Genomic DNA, 22,251 nt, shown 5'->3' with positions numbered 1-22,251 from the left:
ATTAAATTTAAAATCTGGAGCACCTAAAAACTTTTGTTACAGGAACAGACCACTAGGTACTACACAGCTATATCCACAAGTTTAAAATATAGTAAAATCCCAAGCAACAATCAGTAAAAGTAAAATAATTTGAGATGTTAAATCAAATTTTAAGAAAATAATTATGGTTAATATAATATGCTGATTATAACAACATTTTCATTGCTTCATAAAGTTTAATAAATGTAACAAATTAAGTTGATTGCACTGAAGAGATAAATAAGGTTTTTAGATTCATTTTTAAAACATCTGTGCATTTCCTTTAATCTGCAAACATAAAATGTCAATTGGCAAAGCTCTAGCTATAGTGTACTTACCAAAAAAAAAAATTTTTTTCAGGAATTATTGGGTCTTACACTAAAAAAAATCCTCTATCTGTCAACTAACAGATGTTTCAGAGAAAATGACAGAAAGGTAGAAGAATAACAACTCTACCTCTTTGCCCCTAAACATCCAATCACACAAAAATTTTCTACATTTAAAATCAACATGTAAGGATTATGTCTAAATAGCCTTTTACTGGAAAAGAATATACACATAATCATATACACAAGGAACATTTTTAGCAAAGATTGTAAACTATTCCAAAAAAAAAAAACAAACCACAATCAACAGGAAGGGATGGGAAACAACTTAAATGGGCAGATGAGACAAGCATTCATCTATGTATTCTGGAAAAGATACAGAAAAAATGTTATATGCTAACTCTGGGGTCTCTGAAAAATATGATTGATCATCACAGAGGAGTCACATGAGGCTTCAGCAAGGCCCAAGTTCAGAGTGTTTAATAGTATTCAGTAACCACTCTAAAAAGTGAAATTGTAATGAATAAGAGTCAGTTACTGCATTAAGTCATCAAGTTAAAACTCTTAGTGCATAGACAAGGCTAGACTTATCTAACAAAATATATTAAAAGGGAAATTACACAGCATAGTTTAAATCTATTCAACAGATATTTCAAGAACAAATCTGTAATATGATTTCTGATCTTCAAGAAACTCAAATTCCTCCATTTCAAAAGGGAACCATAGCCCCTTTATTCGGGTTTATATAAGAAACTCCAGTTACTGTGAAAGGCTGCCAGGTGCTGTGAGCATTGGAAATAGATGAGAGAACCTTTCAGGTAGTGACAGGGTGTGGTCTCATATGGAGAAAATCCTATAAAAGAAAGACAGAATGGTACCAGAGGGAGAAAATCCTATAAAAGAAAGACAGAATGGTACCAGAGAGAGAAAATCCAGTTTTTAACCTGAGCAAAAACTAAGAAGGAGGGGGCAGATCCATAGTTGTCTATATTAAAGAATTTGCAAATCTCCTGAGAACGTAAGGTTGTCTTATTTCAATAATCTAAAAATAAATAATAGAAGGATATTCTTGATCATCACAGCAGCCATGCCCATTGCATTTGAGCAACAAGCTATACCCTAAGGAATCACCACAGGTCAAAGTGAAAGAAAGAAGATGGACTTGTAAATCTAACTGATGTGTCCTTACCCAGTGAAAGGTAATGGACGTCAAGTTCCTCAGCATGAAGCAAAGTTTCACGCAAGTTGGATATTGTGAATACGGTGGGAGAATTGAGTCATCACTCAGCACACAGCAGGGTAGACCAGATGACTGCCAAGGAGCCTGCCCAGAATAGCTGGCACCATATTCCAGTTATAAGCAGCAATTTAGTTAATGTGGTTATATTAATGTTGTTAATTTGAATTAGCAACACGAAGTGTACTTAATTTCTAAATTGATTTAAGTTTTATAAAGATGTAGGAGCTTAGAAAAAAAACCTTACCAGTTTTATGCTTATACCATTAAAGGTATCATTACAATAACAATAATTTAAGTCAACCCTGGAGTTCTACAAGAAATGACTTTCTTTAAAAGGGATCTCATCTAACTTTGAGAAACCTTGGTTAAGTGATTAAACATATACCAGGCTTGAGCCTGAAATTCATACTTATCATCTGTTTAACCTTGAGTTAGTTAACAAACCTCTCTGAGCCCTAGTATCTCAGTAAGTAACAATGGCCTCAGGAGTGACAAGAGTTACTTCACAAAAAGAAAGTGCTGCTACTGCTGCTGCTAAGTCGCTTCAGTCGTGTCCGACTCTGTGCGACCCCATAGACGGGGGCCCACCAGGCTCCCCCATCCCTGGGATTCTCCAGGCAAGAACACTGGAGTGGGTTGCCATTTCCTTCTCCAATGCATGAAAGTGAAAAGTGAAAGTGAAGTCGCTCAGTCATGTCCGACTCTTAGGGACCCCATGGACTGCAGCCCACCAGGCTCCTCTGTCCATGGGATTTTCCAGACAAGAGTGCTGGAGTGGGGTGCCATTGCCTTCTCCGAAAGAAAGTGAGTCATAACTAAATCAGAAAAAGTGTAAGTGCTCAGCACAGTGCCTGAGACTTGATAAATACCAGTACAACAACCCTCATCATCGTCAATAGTAACTACAGACACATTGTATTCATTTCTTAAAAGATGATCATCATGTTGTCAATAATTAGTCCTTTGTTCTCTATTCATTTCACAAATGACTATAAACAGCATTCAGATTCTGAGTCTCAATGGTCCCTTCAATCTCTATGATCAGTTCTTGAAAAGACAGTAACAATTGCTTCAATTATTAGGAAAAATAATACTAGCTACATAGGTGGTTTTACATGGATCCTGGGAAGAAAACTAGAACATTACGTACAGTATGTTTCTTCCTTATGAGTAAAAGAAGAAAAACAATATTAAATATGTTGCAAGGGATCTAAAAAGATTAGATGGTCTAAAATGCTACTAAGCAATTTGCACATGAGATAAAATTTTAGCCAGTGCAGCAAAATGCCTCATTTGTTCAAAGTAGTCACTGTCCCTATCTACTCAGTTCATCTCTAGAGTCTCTCCCTCCCTTTGGGGGAGAATCTTTCTTACCCCATTGACACAAGGCCTGGCCATGTGACTGGTTCTGAAGAATGTAATATGAGCTGAAATGACACATGCCACATCCAAATAGAAGCTATAAGAGCCATCTTGTGAGTAAACCATTGTTTTTTTCTTCTCTACCATGAGAACACACTTGATCTTAGCCAAAAGGCTAAGAAGCTGGACTGTGAAGAAAGCTAAGTGCTGAAGAATTGATGCTTTTGAACTGTGGTGTTGGAGAAGACTCTTGAGAGTCCCTAGGACTGAAAGAAGATTCAACCAGTCCATCCTAAAGGAGATCAGTCCTAAATATTCATTGGAAGGACTGATGCTGAAGCTGAAACTCCAATACTTTGGCCACCTGATGCAAAGAACTGACTCACTGGAAAAGATCCTGGATGCTGGGAAAGATTGAAGGCAGGAGGAGAAGGGGATGTCAAAGGATGGAGATGGTTCGGTGGCATCACTGACTCAATGGACATGAGTCTGAGTAAGCTCTGGGAGTTGGTGATGGACAGGGAAGCCTGGCAAGCTGCAGTCCATGGGGTCACAAAGAGTCAGACATGACAACCACTGAACTGAACCATGAGAAGAGCTCCTCCAAGGAAGGGACCACTCCTTCAGCTTGAGCCCCAGAATAAAGACAATGTGGGGTAGACCCATGCAGTACCCAAGAGACAGAAGTAAGCCACCGTGATGCAGAGTTGTTATTTCAGCGTAACTTGACAATATCTGACTAACACACCCAGCTCCCTTAAATGCAGTACTAAAACAAAATATTTAATATTTAGGTTAAAATACAGAGTAACATTTCCTCACTGATTGATCTCTCATTTCTTTTCTCCTTTTGCCACAGTACCAATCTAATGTCATCTTTTCAGGGACAAAATGTCTCATGTTAGATCTCTAGATAAATGCAAAGCATTTGTAAATGATGTTTTTTTTTCAGACAGATACACAGAACCAACCATTTTAACTGCCTCTAAATGTATTCTCTTTATCATTCTTGGGCCTTGATTTCTTCCCTAACAAATAGGTGCTCCTCATGCTTGGACATCAAGATGAAGATAATTATTAGAAAGGCTCAAAGGAGGATAAATCCTGCTGAGGTAATGTAGTTGCATCAATGGGCATGGAAGGAAACTCATGACTCCAGCGGTCAGCACATGTGTGAGTGCCTGCCCCGAAGCAGAGCCCCATGAAGAGGCCAGTCATGCCTGGCCCAGGAATGCATCCCCACTGGACGTCAGGAGAAAGGGGACCCATACATGTGCTACCTGTGATTCCAATTACAATGGATCTATGAGTTCGAAATTGCCCCATATGATGCCACTGTCTTCCCTGCAGCATTTTGCAAAACAGATGATTCAACTCTGATAGGTGCTTGAAGGCAGTAACCACATCTCATTCATCTTCAAATCTCAGTACTATTACACTTATAACAGCACTCAGTGTAGAGCAGTTAAAAGCAAGGGCTTTGAGTCAAGAGTCCAGAATTCAAATTCTAGCTTTTCTATTTACTTGGGTAAAGACCTTGTAACAAATGCCCTTAAGTGCCCCACTAACGTCCCTCTGACTTTAACATTTTAGAGTGCCCCAAAGGACTTCACACAGCCAACATCAGCATCTCTGCTGAGGGACCCTTTTGAACCCTGGGAAACTATTCTACTTTTGCAAGGGGTGGGACGTAAGCGCCAGGGAATTAACCACTCTTAAAAACAATTGACAGGGGCTTCCCTAGTGGCTCAGTGGTAAAGAATCCGCCTGCCAGTGCAGGAGACATGGGCTCAATCCCTAATCCAGGAAGATCCCACATGCTGCAAAGCAACTAAATCCGTGTTCCATAACTATTGAGCCTGTACTCTAGAGCCTGGGAGCTGCAACTACTGAAGCCTGAGTGCCCTAGATCCTGTGCTCTGCAACAAGAGAAGCCACTGCAATGAGAAGCCGGCACGTCGCAGCTAGAGAGTAGCCCCCACTTGTCAAATCTAGAGAAAGAACTGCACAGGAACAAAGAACCAGCACAGCCAAAAATAAATAAATAAAATCTTTTTTTTTTTAACTGACAAATAACTATACACTAATGTTCATAGATACATTACTCATAATAGCAAAAATGTAGAAACAAACCAAATGTCCATTAACAGATAAACAGATAAACAAAATGTGGTATATAAATACAATGGAATATCATTTATCCTTAAAAAGGAAGGAAACTTCAATACATGCCACAGCATGGATGAGTCTTGAAAACATTAAGCTAAGAGATGTAAGCCAGACACAAAAAGACAAATATTGCATGATTCCACTTATAGAAGGTAGCTAGAATAATCAAATTCATACAGGCAGACAGTAGAATAGTGGTTGCCAAGGGCTTGGGGGCAGGAGGCAGTGGGGAGTCATTGTTTAATGGGCAGAGTTTCAGTTTGCGATGATAAAAAAATTCTGGAGATCGAGAGTGGTTATAATTACACAACACTGTGAATGGACTGAATATGACAGAACTGGACCCTTAAAGATGGTTTAAATGATAAACATTATGTGTATTTTACCACAATAAAAAATAAAAATAAATTCTCTAAAAGGAAAGAAAAAGCAGCAGACAGAAGTTGGTGGTTATACACCCCTGTTTCCTCAACCCTCACATGAGATCATACGCAGGCAGGAGTTTTACACTATTCTTCAGAGTTTCCTTGTAAGATTAAACTCCAGTCATCACTGTAGTAACTTGCTGAATAACATCCCAGCTATTGGCTGCCTTCTCCTCCCTATCTTACATCCATGTTCACCTACTGGTATTCTCTATGTGTCCCAAACAATTACTTGTACTAGAATACCAAGATAAGTATTCCAGAAAGCTTCTGTCTTTCTGGGAGAAGCTAAACTAAGACACACAGGCAAGTTCCTTAACTTCTCTAAGTGCTAATTTCCTCATTTTGAGAAATAACACTTGGATTATGGAGGTACTGCCAAGATTAAAAGAGATAATTCTTGATTAGCACAATGTCTGACACACAGAAGGTACTCAAGATGGGTTTTTGAACTTCTGGCCAAATAGTTATCTGCCATTTTGATAAACCGTCTCTCTCAGTCAGGAAAGACTAGAAATCCAAGAGTTATTCTTTCCCATATTCTATCTGATTAACACCTCCCATGATTTCACATTCATCATTTAACCACAAGAAGCATGAAAAGGAAATGGAATTTTGCACCCAACACAATTCTTTGCTTAAAAGTGGGCAGAGCTCATGAAGGAAACAAGCTCCCAAATATCAATCAGCATTTCCAAGGCAGACAGATCACTGTCATACCCTCCTGACCAGGGGAATCAGAGGGCAGTGGGTTTAATTGTATACAAACCTTAATTCTTACCCATCTTTCTCTTTGGCTACAAATATACCATCTTGGCATCACTAAGGTATATGATGAGAACTAAAATGTATTTTGATTTAGATCATACCTGAATGGTCTAGTAGTTTTACCTACTTTCTTCAATTTAAGACTGAATTTGGTAATAAGGAATTCATGATCTGAGCCACAGTCAGCTCCTGGTCTTGTTTTTGTTGACTGTATAGAGCTTCTCCATCTTTGGCTGCAAAGAACATAATCAATCTGATTTCGATGTTGACCATCTGGTGATGTCCATGTGTAGAGTCTTCTCTTGTGTTGTTGGAAGAGGGCATTTGCTATGACCAGTGCATTCTCTTGGCAGAACTCTATTAGCCTTTGCCCTGCTTCATTCCGTATTCCAAGGCCAAATTTGCCTGTTACTCCAGGTGTTTCCTGACTTCCTACTTTTGCATTCCAGTCCCCTATAATGAAAAGGACATCTTTTTTGGGTGTTAGTTCTAAAAGGTCTTGTAGGTCTTCATAGAACCGTTCAACTTCAGCTTCTTCAGATTTACTAGTTGGGGCATAGACTTGGATTACTGTGATATTGAATGGTTTGCCTTGGAAACGAACAGAGATCATTCTGTCGTTTTTGAGATTGCATCCAAGTACTGCATTACGGACTCTTTTGTTGACCATGACGGCTACTCCATTTCTTCTGAGGGATTCCTGTCTGCAGTAGTAGATATAATGGTCATCTGAGTTAAATTCACCCATTCCAGTCCATTTGAGTTTGCTTATTCCTAGAATGTCGACATTCACTCTTGCCATCTCTTGTTTGAACATTTCCAGTTTGTCTTGATTCATGGACCTGACATTCCAGGTTCCTATGCAATATTGTTCTTTACAGCATCAGACCTTGCTTCTATTAATTAAAAGACGCTTACTCCTTGGAAGGAAAGTTATGACCAACCTAGATAGCATATTCAAAAGCAGAGACATTACTTTGCCAACAAAGGTTCGTCTAGTCAAGGCTATGGTTTTTCCTGTGGTCATGTATGGATGTGAGAGTTGGACTGTGAAGAAGGCTGAGCACTGAAGAATGGATGCTTTTGAACTGTGGTGTTGGAGAAGACTCTTGAGAGTCCCTTGGACTGCAAGGAGATCCAACCAGTCCATTCTGAAGGAGATCAGCCCTGGGATTTCTTTGGAAGGAATGATGCTAAAGCTGAAACTCCAGTACTTTGGCCACCTCATGCAAAGAGTTGACTCATTGGAATAGACTCTGATGCTGGGAGGGACTGGGGACAGGAGGAGAAGGGGACGACAGAGGATGAGATGGCTGGATGGCATCGCTGACTCGATGGACATGAGTCTGAGTGAACTCTGGGAATTGGTGATGGACAGGGAGGCCTGGCGTGCTGCGATTCATGGGGTCGTGAAGAGTTGGACACGACTGAGCGACTGAACTGAACTGAAAATGTATTTAGTCTTTTTCTGTTCCACAGTGTACCAAAGGAAACCATGGAATCATGAAAATCCATTGAGGTACATCCTTTGCTAGGTCCATTGTATTTTCTTTGGTTTATCTTTACTGGTTTGCCAAAATACAGTGAATTTTGTTAAGCACTATGACCAACAATGCCACTAGGCAAACCAAAAGAGTCCAACCCTGGTGGACTTTTCTACATAAGACTGGTGAGTTCAATTACTATCTATTACTTTTGCAGAAAATACCTTTCTTAATATACATGTATATTTTTAAACTTGAACAAACAAAAGTTGACAACAGTTATGTTAAAAAGGGAAGCTCTGTTCTCCAAAACCAATAAGTGACAAAATCCCAAGTTACATGTTGATTTTTATCATTATCCACAAAGCTTTTTTCCAAAATTCCCTATGTCCATAACCTGTATCTTCTTTCTTATCCCTCACAACTAAATAGAGTTGGTCACCTCAAGTCCACAGCATCTGACTGAGTACACACCATCTACACTGGGCATTTTTAATAGTGTCTATTTCTGCCTCAATTACATTATGTTTATGAGGCTCATATTTCTCACCTTATTACTGTCTGTTTTTCCATTTCCACTTACTTTTATAAAATAATGAGAAGATTAAAGAAACACTCACATGATTACAAAAACTCTGCTATACAAACATGGTGATGTTGCTGAACTATTGGGTTGACCAAGGGTTTTTACCTGAACAAACTTTTTGGTCAACTCTATAAAACTATTTTTTAGCGGGTAAGGCCATGATATAGCAGCTCAAATGTTGATTTACAAGCTGAAGCACAGAAGTCAAGATTAATATATGAAAGGCAGTTTATCATGCTACCATCTAGACTACAAAAATCATACAGAAGTAAAGTCATAGGCCGCTGAGATATATGGCACACTGAAAACAATTTCAGCACATAACTCTCAGTCTTGTACATCTCACAGAAGAATTAAAACATTTTCACTCATGAGCTTTCTCACACCACTTTCAGAAGCCGTACATTCAAATAGTTGAATTACTTTAACTATTTCCTTCGATTGGTCTAACAAAGTCTGTTTAATTGCACCCATTAACTGCAAACATTTTAAAACAAGATCTATACTCTGTGCTCTGCTCAAAACTCACTGAAAAGAACCTGGTCCCACACAACACCCACTACTACTACCACTACTATTAAGTCGCTTCAGTTGTGTTTGACTCTGTGCGACCCTACAGACAGCAGGCCCACCAGGCTCCCCCGTCCCTGGGATTCTCCAGAAAAGAACACTGGAGTGGGTTGCCATTTCCTTCTCCAACGCATGAAAGTGAAAAGTAAAAGTGAAGTCGCTCAGTTGTGTCCGACTCTTCACGACCCCATAGACTGCAGCCTACCAGGCTCCTCCATGCATGGGATTTTCCAGGCAAGAGTACTGGAGTGGGGTGCCATTGCCTTCTCCCACAACATCCACAGAGATACTCAAAAAACAACATCCCACTCTGGATCTTTTATCAGGAGCATCTTCACCTGCAGAAAGTGTGTTTGGTCAATGAAATCAGGGTGGACACTGCTAGGATTCCCAAGACCATATTCATAATCTTTCCATTGTTTTCCAGGTCATCCTGCTAATACCCAGTGTCAAATTCCATACTCCCATCAATACCAGAAGCAGGTAGTTATTGCCACGAAAGCGGAATGAAAGAAGAATAAAGAGAATTCAGCATCTCTGACTGTGTCAGTCCCCTACTGAAACCCTTTGATGGTTAAGCTTGAACTTTATCTCCTTTAGTAGATCACAGAGTCTTAATGGCTGTTACTCTTCCTGGCCTCTCTCACCAGCCGCCACCCCAAGCCAAGCTAATTTCCAGCTCCACAGGTCTACTTTAATGTCCCCAAGCCCCCAAACTTCCAATCTCTTGCTCATCTTTGGATCTGGACTCTTCCCTCTGTTACTGTACCATCAAAACCCATGTCCACACCAGCTAATTCCACTTCCTGTTCTATCTCACCTTAGGTGTTAACCTTCTTCTAGACATCTCCCTCCATCATTCATCCATGAATCTCCTCAGTTCTCCTGGAGGAAGACAGCCTGGGTCTTCCCCCATAAGAGCTCCCACTCCAGTAGCCTGCTTACTTGCTTAGTCCCCCACTAAAGGCTCAGGCCCTCCCCCCTGAGCCCCTCAAAATCACCTGCTCTGTACAGCTGCATCCCCTGTGCCAACAGAGAGCTGGTATGAAGCAAGCACACACATATAGAGTGAATACATAATATAATGGCTTAACTCTTTGTTAATAAAGTCCATCATGAAAGCATACTGGCCAGTTTTGTTTTCCAGTATAAAGTCATTAATAAAATCGCAGTTACTTAGTTGATCCTTTGCCAAAAAATATGCTGTAAAAAAAAAAAAGTTTATACCTGGAGAAGGGCCAGATGATTTTGATATATATCAAGAAACAGAAAAATAAGTAGAAAGCTAGTGGTAAAGCCAGGAATAGAATTTAGGTCTCTTGACTCACAGGTCAGGGCTCACATCTCTATATCCAAAAGAATCTGCTCTGAAGTTATTCTAAGTAACTATTCACATTGCTGATTTTAAGGATGTCCTGTCAACGTATTCAAAGTCTGTGTATGAAGATAGTTCTTTCTCAGGCTTAACAAGAATGGAAAGAATTTTCCTTACGCACCCCTACTAACTGCTCCATGCTTGCGAGCCTGATGAACAGCAGTTACTGACACTCAGGGGCTTTTGCATTCACCCAACATCTAACGAGGCCTATTTCAATGAGCTTCTAAGAAGGCCAAGCTTTCACACCATTTGCTACCCAACCTCCTGCATCCCCCCATGGAGAAGTTTCAGACACAAGATGACTGCTGCTGCTAAGTTGCTTCAGTCGTGTCCGACTCTGTGTGACCCCATAGATGGCAGCCCACCAGGCTCCCCCATCCCTGGGATTCTCCAGGCAAGAACACTGGAGTGGGTTGCCATTTCCTTCTCCAATGCATGAAAGTGAAAGTGAAGCCGCTCAGTCGTGTCTGACTCCTAGCGACCCGGTGGACTGCAGCCTATCAGGCTCCTCCATCCATGGGATTTTCCAGGCAAGAGTACTTGAGTGGGGTGCCATTGCCTTCTCCCCACAAGATGGCTAGAGAACCAAAATGGGGTGGGGGAGAGTGTAGAGGGAATTTGGGAATTTTACCCAAAATGAACAAAAGCAATCACCAGGAGGAAAGAAAACATATCTAAAGCCCTCTCCTGAGAGCTAAACGTGGAAAAGGATCAACAACACTGCTCCACTAGGATCCTGCCCTTTGAACCAGAGCCTTGCTTCTCCAGGGATGGCAGTTAGCTTGGAGCCAGCTAGCAGGAAGGCAGAATGGCTAACATGCCTTAAAACAGGAACAAGAAAGCCATCATGGTAGGAGTCTGGCATCTACACCAGGTTGACCAAGAATATAACTAGAGATCAGACCAATCTCATATCTTACAGAACCACTCAGCCTTCCACCTTCAGAGTGTTATTCTCCACCCTCAAAGCAGCCCCCAGACTCCAAATCACCTTGGGGCCCTACTTCAAATCACTCTGGGCCCACAGAGGATGTACTGCCATCCTTCACTCTCACCTTGTTTTAGAGAAACCTGCTACATAGAACAGTAACTACAGAGCACAAGTTGGTATAATTCCTTGCATAAAACCCTGCCCTTTCTTGCTATAATTAGCCATACTGTTTTAAGGGAAAGCCTCTCACAGTTTGCAGAAGGATCTGAGTGTATTCTTAAAGAACACACTGCTCAATTCCCATTCAAGCTCTTGTCTTCTGAACCACTAAGAAGTTGCCTTGAATTAATAGTGTGCTGTTAATACACTTACAGGGGAAGGCACTTTGCTGCCTGTGATTCATTCATATTCTGAAATCACAAAATGACAACTACCTTTAGGGGTGGAAAGCTGTAAGGCAGGAAGAAAGATGGAATGTTATTAGACTCCCATGCATACACATAGATGTGTGTGCACACACTGCACATACACAGGAGAAGTAAGAGAGCAAAATATAGACTTTGAAGAAAACACAGCAAAGTAAAACTGCTGGTATAAAGTATCTATAAACATTGCCACTGGCCTTTCATCTATAGGTATACTTAGCCCAGAGAGAGCTGGTATAAGGCATCAACGAACATTGTCACCCACCTTTCATCTATAGGTGTACCTACCCCAGAGAGAGCTTCTGGTATAAGGTATCTATCAACGTTGCCACTGGCCTCCCATCTACAGGTGTACCTACCCCAGAGAGAGCTGCTGGTATAAGGCATCTATGAATGTTGCCACTGGACTTCCATCGACAGGTGTACCTACCCCAGATATACCCAGCAACCCAACCCATCCTCCCCATCTGCTGGAGCTGCAATCTCACCATTAACTTCCAGGAAAAAGTCATCACTTAGTTCCTTCCTAAAAGTGCTGGCTGCCTTTATTTTCTTCTCTCGCTCTCCCTTTTAATTTTGTTGAGTGCCCACTAGGTGCCAGCAACTAGAGATTTCCTGGAACTTCAAAGAAACACATCTGAAAAATGAAAGTGGAGAAGGGATGTGCAAGATGTTAAAAGCAGAACTTGAGGCACAGTCGTGGGAAACAAGGCCAGTCAAGTGCTAAGGAAATCCAGCTAGAGCAGAAGTTGAACTGGCCCGAGAGAGGGGTAACCAATTACATCAGCAATTAAGTCAGTGAGAGAGTAGCCTCGAATTTCCCCAGCTGAGACACAGTGAGTAGCGATTGATGCAGAGAATTTGGCCCTACCCATAAAAAAGAGACAATCTGGCTCTTGCTGGTGCCTTTTCCTTGACATTGGTGGGGCTCAGTGGTTGCTTCTGTTGTTACCATGTGAAAACACTCTCCTACTACACCCAGTGATAATTCAACAGCCTGAGAGTCAGGCAGATGTGGGTTCAAGTTCTCGCTTTCTCATGGCATGAACTTTAAGCAAGTTTCTCTGCTCATTTATTTAATCAACAAATACTTATTTAGCAACCACAATGTATCAAAGATTCTACTAAGCACTGGGAGTTAAAGTGCAAATAAGCACTTTGCCTTCTAAGCAAAAGGCAAAAATTCTTGCTTTCTTAGGTTATCAAATTCTTTGAGTCTCAGTTTCCTCACCTACAAAATGGTGATTATATATCTACCATTATAGGCACTATGAGATGAGGAATATAAAGCACCTACCACACAGTAAATGCTCATAACTGGTATCCTTCATAGAACAGAGAAAACTTATTCACAAACCCCAACTACAGTGTAAGCTCCAAGTGAGGAAATTCATCTATGGTTCATCCATATACCTTCAGTACCTATCACATAGTAGATGCTCAATAAATATTTCGCAAATCAATGAATGAGCCCTCAATCCACAGTAGCCATTATTATGGTAACTGAAAACAATTATTCTTTCCGGAGCCACTGAGGTTCTATTACCTTAAAAAGCAATAGGGCATTAAATTAAACACTTTTTAAAAAAAAAGTAAGGTGTGCTACACAATATTTATTTGGACTTTTTTTTTTTAACATGAGAGCAATGGCAACCCACTCCTGTACTCTTGCCTGGAAAATCCCATGGATGGAGGAGCCTGATAGGCTGCAGTCCACGGGGTCGCGAAGAGTCAGACACAACTGAGCGACTTCACTTTCACTTTTCACTTTCATGCATTGGAGAAGGAAATGGCAACCCGCTCCAGTGTTCTTGCCTGGAGACTCCCAGGGATGGCGGATCCTGGTGGGCTGCCGTCTATGGGGTCGCACAGAGTCGGACACGACTGAAGCAACTTAGCAGTAGCAGCAAACATAGTTAAGTATTCCAATTCACGGGGTTCCCCTGGTGGCTCAGGGGTAAAGAATTTACCTACTATGCAGGAAACACAGGTTCGATACCTGGGTTGGGAACATCCCCTGGAGAAGGAAATGGCAACCCACTGCAGTATTCTTGCCTGGGAGATCCCATGGACAGAAAAGCCTGGCGGGCTACAATCCATGGGGTTGCAAAAGAGTCAGACACAACTTAGCGACTAAACAACAACATTCCAAATCGTAAAACCTAAGTACAGACACCTACACAGACAGTAAATGTACATGCTGCCTTCTATTTTTCTAAGAACAAAGTAAGGACAAGCTGGCCAGGCCTCAGGTTGATCTAGAAGACACTTCAAAAGCAAGTTAAATAAAGTTTAGCAGATAAACTAAAGATGCTAAAGATTGCTAAAAGATGATCTATTAGTAAAGAGAAGTTCCTTAAAATGCTGCGTAAACAATCACAAAATCTCAATAGCTTAAAACAACAAAGGTTTATTTCACTATAACATATAGTCACATTATATGTCCAATGCCAACTGACTGGAAGATTTGTTCATTTAGTAACTTAGGGACTATGGCACATGGAGGCTCCATCTCAACAGGCGTTCCCATGATCATCACAGCAGAAGAGAGTATTGGACGGTCTCACACTGGAAATTAAATGTTCTAGAAATAGAGGTGACACAAGTCACTTTCAACGTATACCTAGAGAAAAAGTAGCCATGGTGAACACTAACAATCTCTACCCTCAGTTCAGTTCAGTTCAGTTCAGTAGCTCAGTCGTGTCTGACTCTTTGCGATCCCATGAACCACAGCAAGCCAGGCCTCCTTGTCCACCACCAATCTCTACCCAGGATGATACTAAAATACAGCAAACTGTGGAATAACAAAGTGATTTGTTAAAGAGGATGCTCCAATAAAACATCTGGACAACTCTAAGATTCACATAATCCTGGACCTGGGAGAACATGTAGGGAGAATTTTAGAGCAGTAGCCTCAATATAAAGACATCCCAGACTACATAAACCCGGGCCCTGAATTTTCAGAGCAACTCTACTTTTTTCTATATTAAACTGAAGGTCCAGAGAACTTTTTCTTCAGGAAACAAAAGTTCCTACAGCTGAAAAACATTTGAAAACCACTAATGTAAACCAAATCCTTTATTTTATAGATTAAATAAAGTAGAGAAACAGGGGGAAAGGAGGCCCAGGAAGTTAAATTGACCCTACCCCACCTCTAAGAAAGAACCAAAATGTTTAGCAGATGCGGAAAAAAGTCCACGGACAGAATTCGTTGTGCTATTGCACCACTCTCTGGCCTTACCGTTCATCTCTGCTACCTTTAACTGGTGCAGTAGAGCCAGACCCAGATCAAAATCATGTCATACAAGGTCATCAAGGGTTCAATAAATGGTACAGACAAGTAGACGTCCCCATCTATTACACTAAATAATGATTCACATCCCATTAACAGTTCTCTGTGTTACTCATTCCCTACTTCCTGGCAAATGTGAAACCATTAGTAGAAGTTAATACTAACCTTCAGAAGACTTTAGTTTTGTTCTCAGAAGATAACATGTTAATAGCCGACTATGATTTGTGTTCAGTTAGTTCCAGTCTCTTCTCACATTGCCAACTCACCTTTGTGTTGAGCTTTTCCTCCAGTTTCATTCACACTAAAGCACTGGGTGACATCACTTAAGTCTCAGTGGTCCTCCAAACTCCAGTCTCTGTCTTTGTCAAGTCATTTTATACAGTGGCCCCTCAGTATCTGCAGAAGATTGGCTCCTAGAATGCCCATGCCAAAATCCAAGGATGTTCAAGTCCCTTACAGTCAACCCTCCAGACTCAGAATCTCCATATATTGAGGGCCAGCTGTATTCTTTGTCCCAGTAATAAAACTCAAACTTTTCAGCCTGGAATCCAGTTTCCTCCCTCAATTTTACTCCAAACTACTTCTCCAACAGAGTCTCTATTGTGGTACTTATCTGCCCAGCCAAAGGCAGTATGATGACCCTAAAAGTCAAAATGACTCAGTAATGAATCCTAGATCTTGTGCAAATGCCTTAATCTGATTTTCATATTCTCACCCTTGAAATAGGTATGATAGCATCTATTTGCAGAGGCTCTTGAGAAGTTATATGTATCAGTGAAGATTATGTTTGACTACAAGTAACAAATAGTGGCTTACAACTAAGGAGGTTATTTGTTTTAAGTAATAAGAAGTATTGATTTAACAGGGAAAGGCAGTCTAGGCTTGTACTATGGCTCAACAATGTCATCAAAACCAACAGCCTTCCAGGTTCCAGCTTTGTCACGTTTAATATACGCTACCCATCTCCTGAGGTACCTGTACACAAGTCAAGAAGCAGAAGTTAGAACCAAAAATGAAAAAAACTGACTGGTTCAAAATTGGGAAAAGAGTATGACATGGCTGTATACTGTCACCTGCTTATTTAACTTCTACACAGAGTACATCACTCAAAACACCAGGCTGGATGAATCACGAGCAGGAATCAAGATTGCTGGGAGAAATATCAACAATCTCAGCTCTGCAGATGATACTATTCCAATGGCAGAAAGTGAAGAGGAACTAAGAGTCTCTTGATGAGGGTGAAAAAAGAGAGTGAAAAAGCTGGTTTAAAACCCAACATTCAAAAAACTAAGATCATGGCATCTGGTCCCATCACTTCATGGCAAGTAGATGGGGAAAAAGTGGAAGCAGTGACAGATTTTATTTTCCCAGGCTCCAAAATCACTGTGAGCAGTGGCTGGACCCATGAAATTAAAAGATGCTTGCTCTATGGAAAGAAAGCTATGACAAACCTAGACAGCGTATTAAAAAGCAGAGACATCACTTTGCCGACAAAGGTCTGTACAGGCAAACCTATGGTTTTTCAGTAGTCATGTATAAATGTGAGAGTTGGACCATAAAGAAGGCTGAGCACCAAAGAATTGATGCTTTCAAATTGTGGTGCGAAAGAAGACTCTTGAGAGTCCCTTGGACAGCAAGGAGATCAAACCAGTCAATCCTCAAGGAAATAAATCCTGAATGTTCATTGGAAGGACTGATGCTGAAGCTGAAGCTGCAATACTTTGGTCACTTGATGTGAAGAGACGACTCATTGGAAAAGACCCTGATGCTGGGAAAGGCTGAAAGTTAAAGGAGAAGGGGGTGGCGGAGGATGAGATGATTAGACAGCATCACTGATTCAATGGATATGAATTTGAGCAAAGTGCAGGAGATAATGGAGCAAAGAGGAGCCGGGTGTGCTGTCGTCCATGGAATTGCAAACAGTCAGACATGAGTGAACAACAACAACAACTTATCTTTGTTAATGAAGTTGGCTGCTGCTCCTCAAGGCGCTGCACCCATATTCCCCACAGCAAGAAGCAAAAAGGGGTCAAAGCATCATTATTAAGACCTGAGTTTCGTGGCCATTCACATAAGAGAGTTTGGGAGTGTGAGACAGGCATATTCCCATCTCAAACAAAATTGGAGTTCCTTTAGTGAGAAAGGAGAGAATGAATACTAGATAGGCAATCAGAAAGTAGGTCTACCCCAATATTAAATGATATATTTACCAATATATCCAAATATTAAATGATATATTTCACATAAAGTGCTAAGCAGAGTGGAGAGTACCTAGCACATAATTAACTGCTTAATAAAAGCTAGGCTATAATTACTATTATTATAATTATTATTGTTATGATCACCTTATTATTCACCCCTCTAGCCAAATGGAATAAGTCATTATATCCAGATGTGCACCTTACACTTCCACTATATCCCCTGTTCTATCTCTAACACTACCACTGCTTCAAGGAAGCAGGAAAATGCCATTTCATCTACAAAGTGTTTCCTGACACCTATTCCTTATAAGTTCTATGGTAACAGGATTCATATCAGACAATAACTCCTGAGCTCATCACTCCATTGAGCACAGTCCCTCAAATACAGTAGGTGCCTGGATCATTTAAGTAATTCATGTATATACTCATGTATATATTTATACCTGCTTTTACAGTCAATCCTCTAGAATCAAACACGGTATATTCCTGAAATGCAAAATACTATGTTTATATGTCATAAAAATAGGGGTAGGAGTGACGGGAAGACTGCATTCTCCAAGAATGAGAAGAAAAAATTTTAAAATTATAAAAAAAAAAATTATTCTTTTTACACATTGTAGGAGTTCAGATTATAGTTCATTAAATATTCTCTCCCCAACTACGGGCAGAGTCTACTTTTAACCATGGATGTTGGGCTTCACCATCTAACTTGGTATATCCAAAAATATCATTAATGGAAATGACATCACCTTGTACAGTTTGACTTGGCTCTTGAATACACTGATCTGCCATGAGAAGAGCATGCCCCACGTAGCTTTCAGCCTGGGCCCCAGAACACAGGTGGAACAGCCCAGGATCCAAGCTACAACCTACAGCAGAGCCATCGCAGGAGCCCAGCCTCGATCAGCCGAAAGTCAGTCAACTGACAGACTCATGAGGGTGAGAATAAGTACCTGTTGCTGTAAGTCCAGGAGTTTTGTTACACAGCAAAAGGTGGTTAATTTTTCTTTTACCATTTGATATAATTTCACGTTTCTTACATAATCATTCATTTTGCTCCTTTTTTTTTTATAAAAAAGAAGTGATTGAAGCATCTCTGTCTTTGGTACACCTAATGATTTTTATCTTTGGATCAACTATTTTAAATTTATGAGACCTACATTATCATTAATATCAATGCTTCTGTTTTCCTTTTGTTCTACTATCTTTCTAAAACAAGGAAAATCACAATAAAGTATCAAGGAATAATATAAACATTGCTAAAACTCAACTGTTGGCTGGCAGGTAGATCTCCCATATGACAGCCAACGTGTTAAGCTATTAGCTGATAAAAAGGGGTTATTAAAGGAAGTCCTGCTGCTGCTGCTGCTAAGTCACTTCAGTCGTGTCCAACTCTGTGCAACCCCATAGACGGTAGCCCACCAGGCTCCCCCATCCCTGGGATTCTCCAGGCAAGAACACTGGAGTGGGTTGCCATTTCCTGCTCCAGAAAGGAAGTCCTAGTAAAACAAATAAAAATGTTAATTGTACAAAGTCAACGCTACCAAAATCAAAGACTATCTATTGAGGTGAATTTGTAGACTCCAATACCATTCATCTAAACTCACTTTTCAGGATACCTATTTTGGCAAGCCATGACCATTGACTTTCGTCAATGGGAAGAAGACACTGAAAGGCTAGAGTCTGTGGCTTTTGTTACATAAAAAAGCAAGAGAGCCATATTGTTGTAATAGGATAATTTTAAATATAACTATATTTAATCACTAATTAAAAAGAATCCCTTTGTAAGTGGAAAAGAAAAGAAAATTCCTATCCTTTAGAGAAGAAAAAATAAAGCCAGTTAAATGAAAAGAGTATGTATTCAACTAAGACTTATTCACAACTCCAGCTGGAACCTTAAGGTATCAAGGAAGATGGAAGAGTGTGCATGTTATTTTGTTTTACTTTCTTTGAAGTTATCATTAAGTCTGGAACCAAATTTCCTTTGGGCTAGAGTTGACATACTGGAAATATACAACACACAAAGTTATCTCATTTGCTTGATGGTGGAAGAAAGAGCCTTCAAAGTGGCGAGGCAAACAGCACAGTGAAAAGACCATTAATATCACAGTGGACTCTTAACAGAATAAGCCCTATGTAAGCTGGAAGAGTACACACTCCAGACTGAACCCATGCAGACTGCAGAACCAGAATTTGAATTCAAAGCCATGCCCAACGTCACGGGGTCTGGATCACAGAAACATGGGCTCAAGTTCTCACTCTCACACTAAACTGTAGCAATATACCTAATTTATTTTTGTTTCCTTATCTATAATTTGGGGATAATAATAGTCCTACCTACCTCATAAGGGCTCCTCAGATGGTAAAGAATCTGCCCACAATGCAGGAAGATCCCCTGCAGGAGGAAATGGCAACCCACTCCAGTATTCTCACCTGGAGAATCCCATGGACAGAGAATCCTGGCAGACTACAGTACATGGGGTCACAAAGAGTCAGACACAATTGAGTGACTAACACACACACACACCCCTCATAGGGGCTCTGCAGGATTTAACAAAGGAAATACATGTAAAGTACCCCTAAAGTGCTTGCATATGCAATAATAATGATGATGATAATTGACAAACCTGGCTCCTACATGAGGACTATTCTAATCAGTGTACTCTAGCCCACAATCTGTTCATGATATGTTCAATGCAGAGCTTTATATTCACATTCAGGTACGTCTTCTGTAAGGTGACAGCTCTCCGGATCAATCGGTAATTTTTCCACTGAATTAAGGGAGAAGAGTATTGAAAAATTAGCCATTCACTAATAGAGAGTTGAGAAGGATCTGTTCTTCTACCCACAATCCATCCACCCTTGAAAATCTTGCTGGTGAAAGCCATGCTTCCATCACGATTCACACACCACCCTCCCAAACTGTGAAGGCTTTAATTAAAGCAGAGATGCAAACCAACAAGATGGCTCATGTTAGAAGCAAATTCACCTTAAAGGCAAACTCATCTACCCTCCAGAAAGCATCTGGCTTGACCCCACTGCCACCTCCAAACTGACATCCAAACTGGCAGGTTTCACTTCCAGAAGTTGAGTTACACCGTCAAAAACTAAAAGAACCCCTTCTATTCATGGTAATTCAAATAAAGCATGTTTGCCTGCTTTGAAAATATCTTTATAAATCCCCCCAATAGAGCAAAGAGCTAAGTACTGTATACTGAGAAACAATGTGACTTTACAAGGACAAGATTGACCATAGGAGACAAAGTGCCACACCCTTTTCCAGAAAGCTCAAGAGTAAATGGTATCTCTTCTAAAGCAGCTGCAATTCTAGAGAAATCAGTTGACAATTCTAATCCCCAACACACTCTCCCATTTCATCCTTTATACAGATTCATTTCATTTTCATTTCTAAGCCAATGGCCTGAGCATCCCCAACTACTACAACTAAAACGGGGGTGACAAATACAAGTGAAGCATTCTTGCTTCTGAGCCCATTTTTGAAGAGTTTTCTTCCCGCTTGTCTGCCTCTCACAGCTGGAACCTCATACCTGGTGTAAACCAATAGTTAAGTAAAACCACTGATTTAAAAAGCCAACCAGGAAACTAACCATGACAAGTGGGAACTGCCCTCCTCTCTCAAGCATTGATTGGCTCTTGAGGTTCCAGCGGTCCCCGTTCTGCCCACATAAGTGGCAGGTGTGGCTGTCAATCACGGAGGGAGCTGACAATTCACCGCTCCGGGAGTAAATTGCCTTTCATCCAGCAAAGGCAGGTAGCCGCCTAAAATCGATCTGCTCGTAACAGAGGGGACCCTCCCTCTGAGGCAAGGAGAAAAGAGACCCTTAAGTACAAAATTAAAAAGGCAGGGCCGATCCGAGTTTACGAGAGCTGTTTTATTATCCCGCACCAAAGCAGCCCTAATCTTCAGTGTCCTAAGATGATCTTTCAAAGGCTCGGACAATAATTTAAAAATAAAATGAATAGGCACAACCCTCTAAGTATCCCTTCTCTTGTATAATTCGGAGATGGGAAAGGGGACAGAAAGCAGGTCGTTCAGTTTAATTTCACATCGTATTCGTTTTCATGGACCACCACACCACCTCCTACTCCTCGCCAATAAATCCGGCTTCATTTTCCCTGACACGGATTTTTTTTTTTTTTTTAAACACGCTCCTCTCGGACCCCACCGAAGCAGCCAGGTACCCCACCCCCTGGGCTGGGGCTCCACCTTCCTCTACTTTGTTCTGCCTGGGGATTTCCCGAGACCCTTGCCCCTGCGAACACCCCCACCCTTCAAGGCAAAAGGGGGGAAAGCCAGGCGAAAGAGGGGGAGCAGAAAAGAAGAAAGGCGAGAGCAGTCTGGGTGGCTGCCGGGGAGGGACTGCGGGAGGTAGCCCGGGCCGCCGGGTCGAGCGAGCAGCGCCCGCGCGCCGGAGGAAGCCGTGCACTTGTTCCAATCCGGGGGTTTCTACATCAAGACAAATCCGCCCTTAGGCCGCCCCATCCTTTCCCCCGCCCCAGCAAGCCCAAGTAGAGGCGGGTGGTTCACCCCTCGGCTACCCCCGATAACGCATTGCAGCTCCCCACGAGTGAGGGGGACCCGGCACGAGGGATGCCCCGGAACGGCCGCCCCGAGGGAGCCGGGCGCCCAGCGGCCCTGGCCCCGACGTCTCACCTTTCTGATGCTCGCCCCGGGGCCGTCCCACATGGATTTTTACAACCTCACGTCTCCTTGGCCCCGGGCGGCCGGGAGGAGCCGGAGCCGGCGCCAGAGCCGGAGCCGGAGCGTGCAGGAGCGGGAGGAGGAGAAGAAGGAGCGGGGCGGGGAGGGAGGGAGCCAGCGAAGGAGGAAGGGCGCCGCTCGCAGGGCCGAGGCCGGGCGCCGGGCCGGGCGGGGCCGACGGCCGAGGGGGCGGCACCCGCCGCAGTCCCGAGACGCGCGCTCGCGCGGGCGCAGCCAGACCTGCGCTCCGCCGCGCCCCCAGCCCCGCCGCTCCGCGCGCTCTCTCGCTCGCTCGCTCGCTCGCTCTCCGCGGCCCTGACTCACATTCCCAGCATTCCCGAGGAGCCGCTAGG

General features: G+C 41.9%; 2 protein-coding genes across 9 annotated transcripts in view; one reads left to right on the top strand and one right to left on the bottom strand.

Moving 5' to 3' along the window:
- Positions 1–22,071, bottom strand: part of ERC2 (ELKS/RAB6-interacting/CAST family member 2) — a 997,915-nt gene extending 975,844 nt beyond the window's left edge. For 4 of the 8 annotated variants that reach the window (XM_055558166.1, XM_055558167.1, XM_055558165.1 and 1 more), the window contains exon 1: positions 21,851–22,069. The gene's annotated coding sequence lies outside the window, so the exon portion shown is untranslated. Of the gene's footprint in view, positions 1–21,850 lie in introns of all 8 variants that reach the window. The other 4 variants (XM_055558162.1, XM_055558161.1, XM_055558164.1 and 1 more) reach the window with 2 other exon arrangements.
- Positions 21,882–22,217, top strand: LOC129635051 (protamine-like). Its single transcript, XM_055557679.1, has one exon. The coding sequence runs from the start codon at positions 21,882–21,884 to the stop codon at positions 22,215–22,217; it is 336 nt and encodes a 111-aa protein (XP_055413654.1).
- The last annotated feature ends 34 nt before the right edge of the window (positions 22,218–22,251 follow it).

Source organism: Bubalus kerabau, chromosome 20 (assembly GCF_029407905.1).
Source record: "Bubalus kerabau isolate K-KA32 ecotype Philippines breed swamp buffalo chromosome 20, PCC_UOA_SB_1v2, whole genome shotgun sequence".
Taxonomy (NCBI): Eukaryota; Metazoa; Chordata; class Mammalia; order Artiodactyla; family Bovidae; genus Bubalus; species Bubalus kerabau.
Note: the sequence above shows the minus strand (reverse complement) of the source record. Positions and strands in the feature narration are given on the sequence as shown.

Coding starts and splice junctions, on each gene's coding strand:
- LOC129635051 (XM_055557679.1), top strand. CDS start 21,882: ATGGATTTTTACAACCTCACGTCTCCTTGGCCCCGGGCGGCCGGGAGG.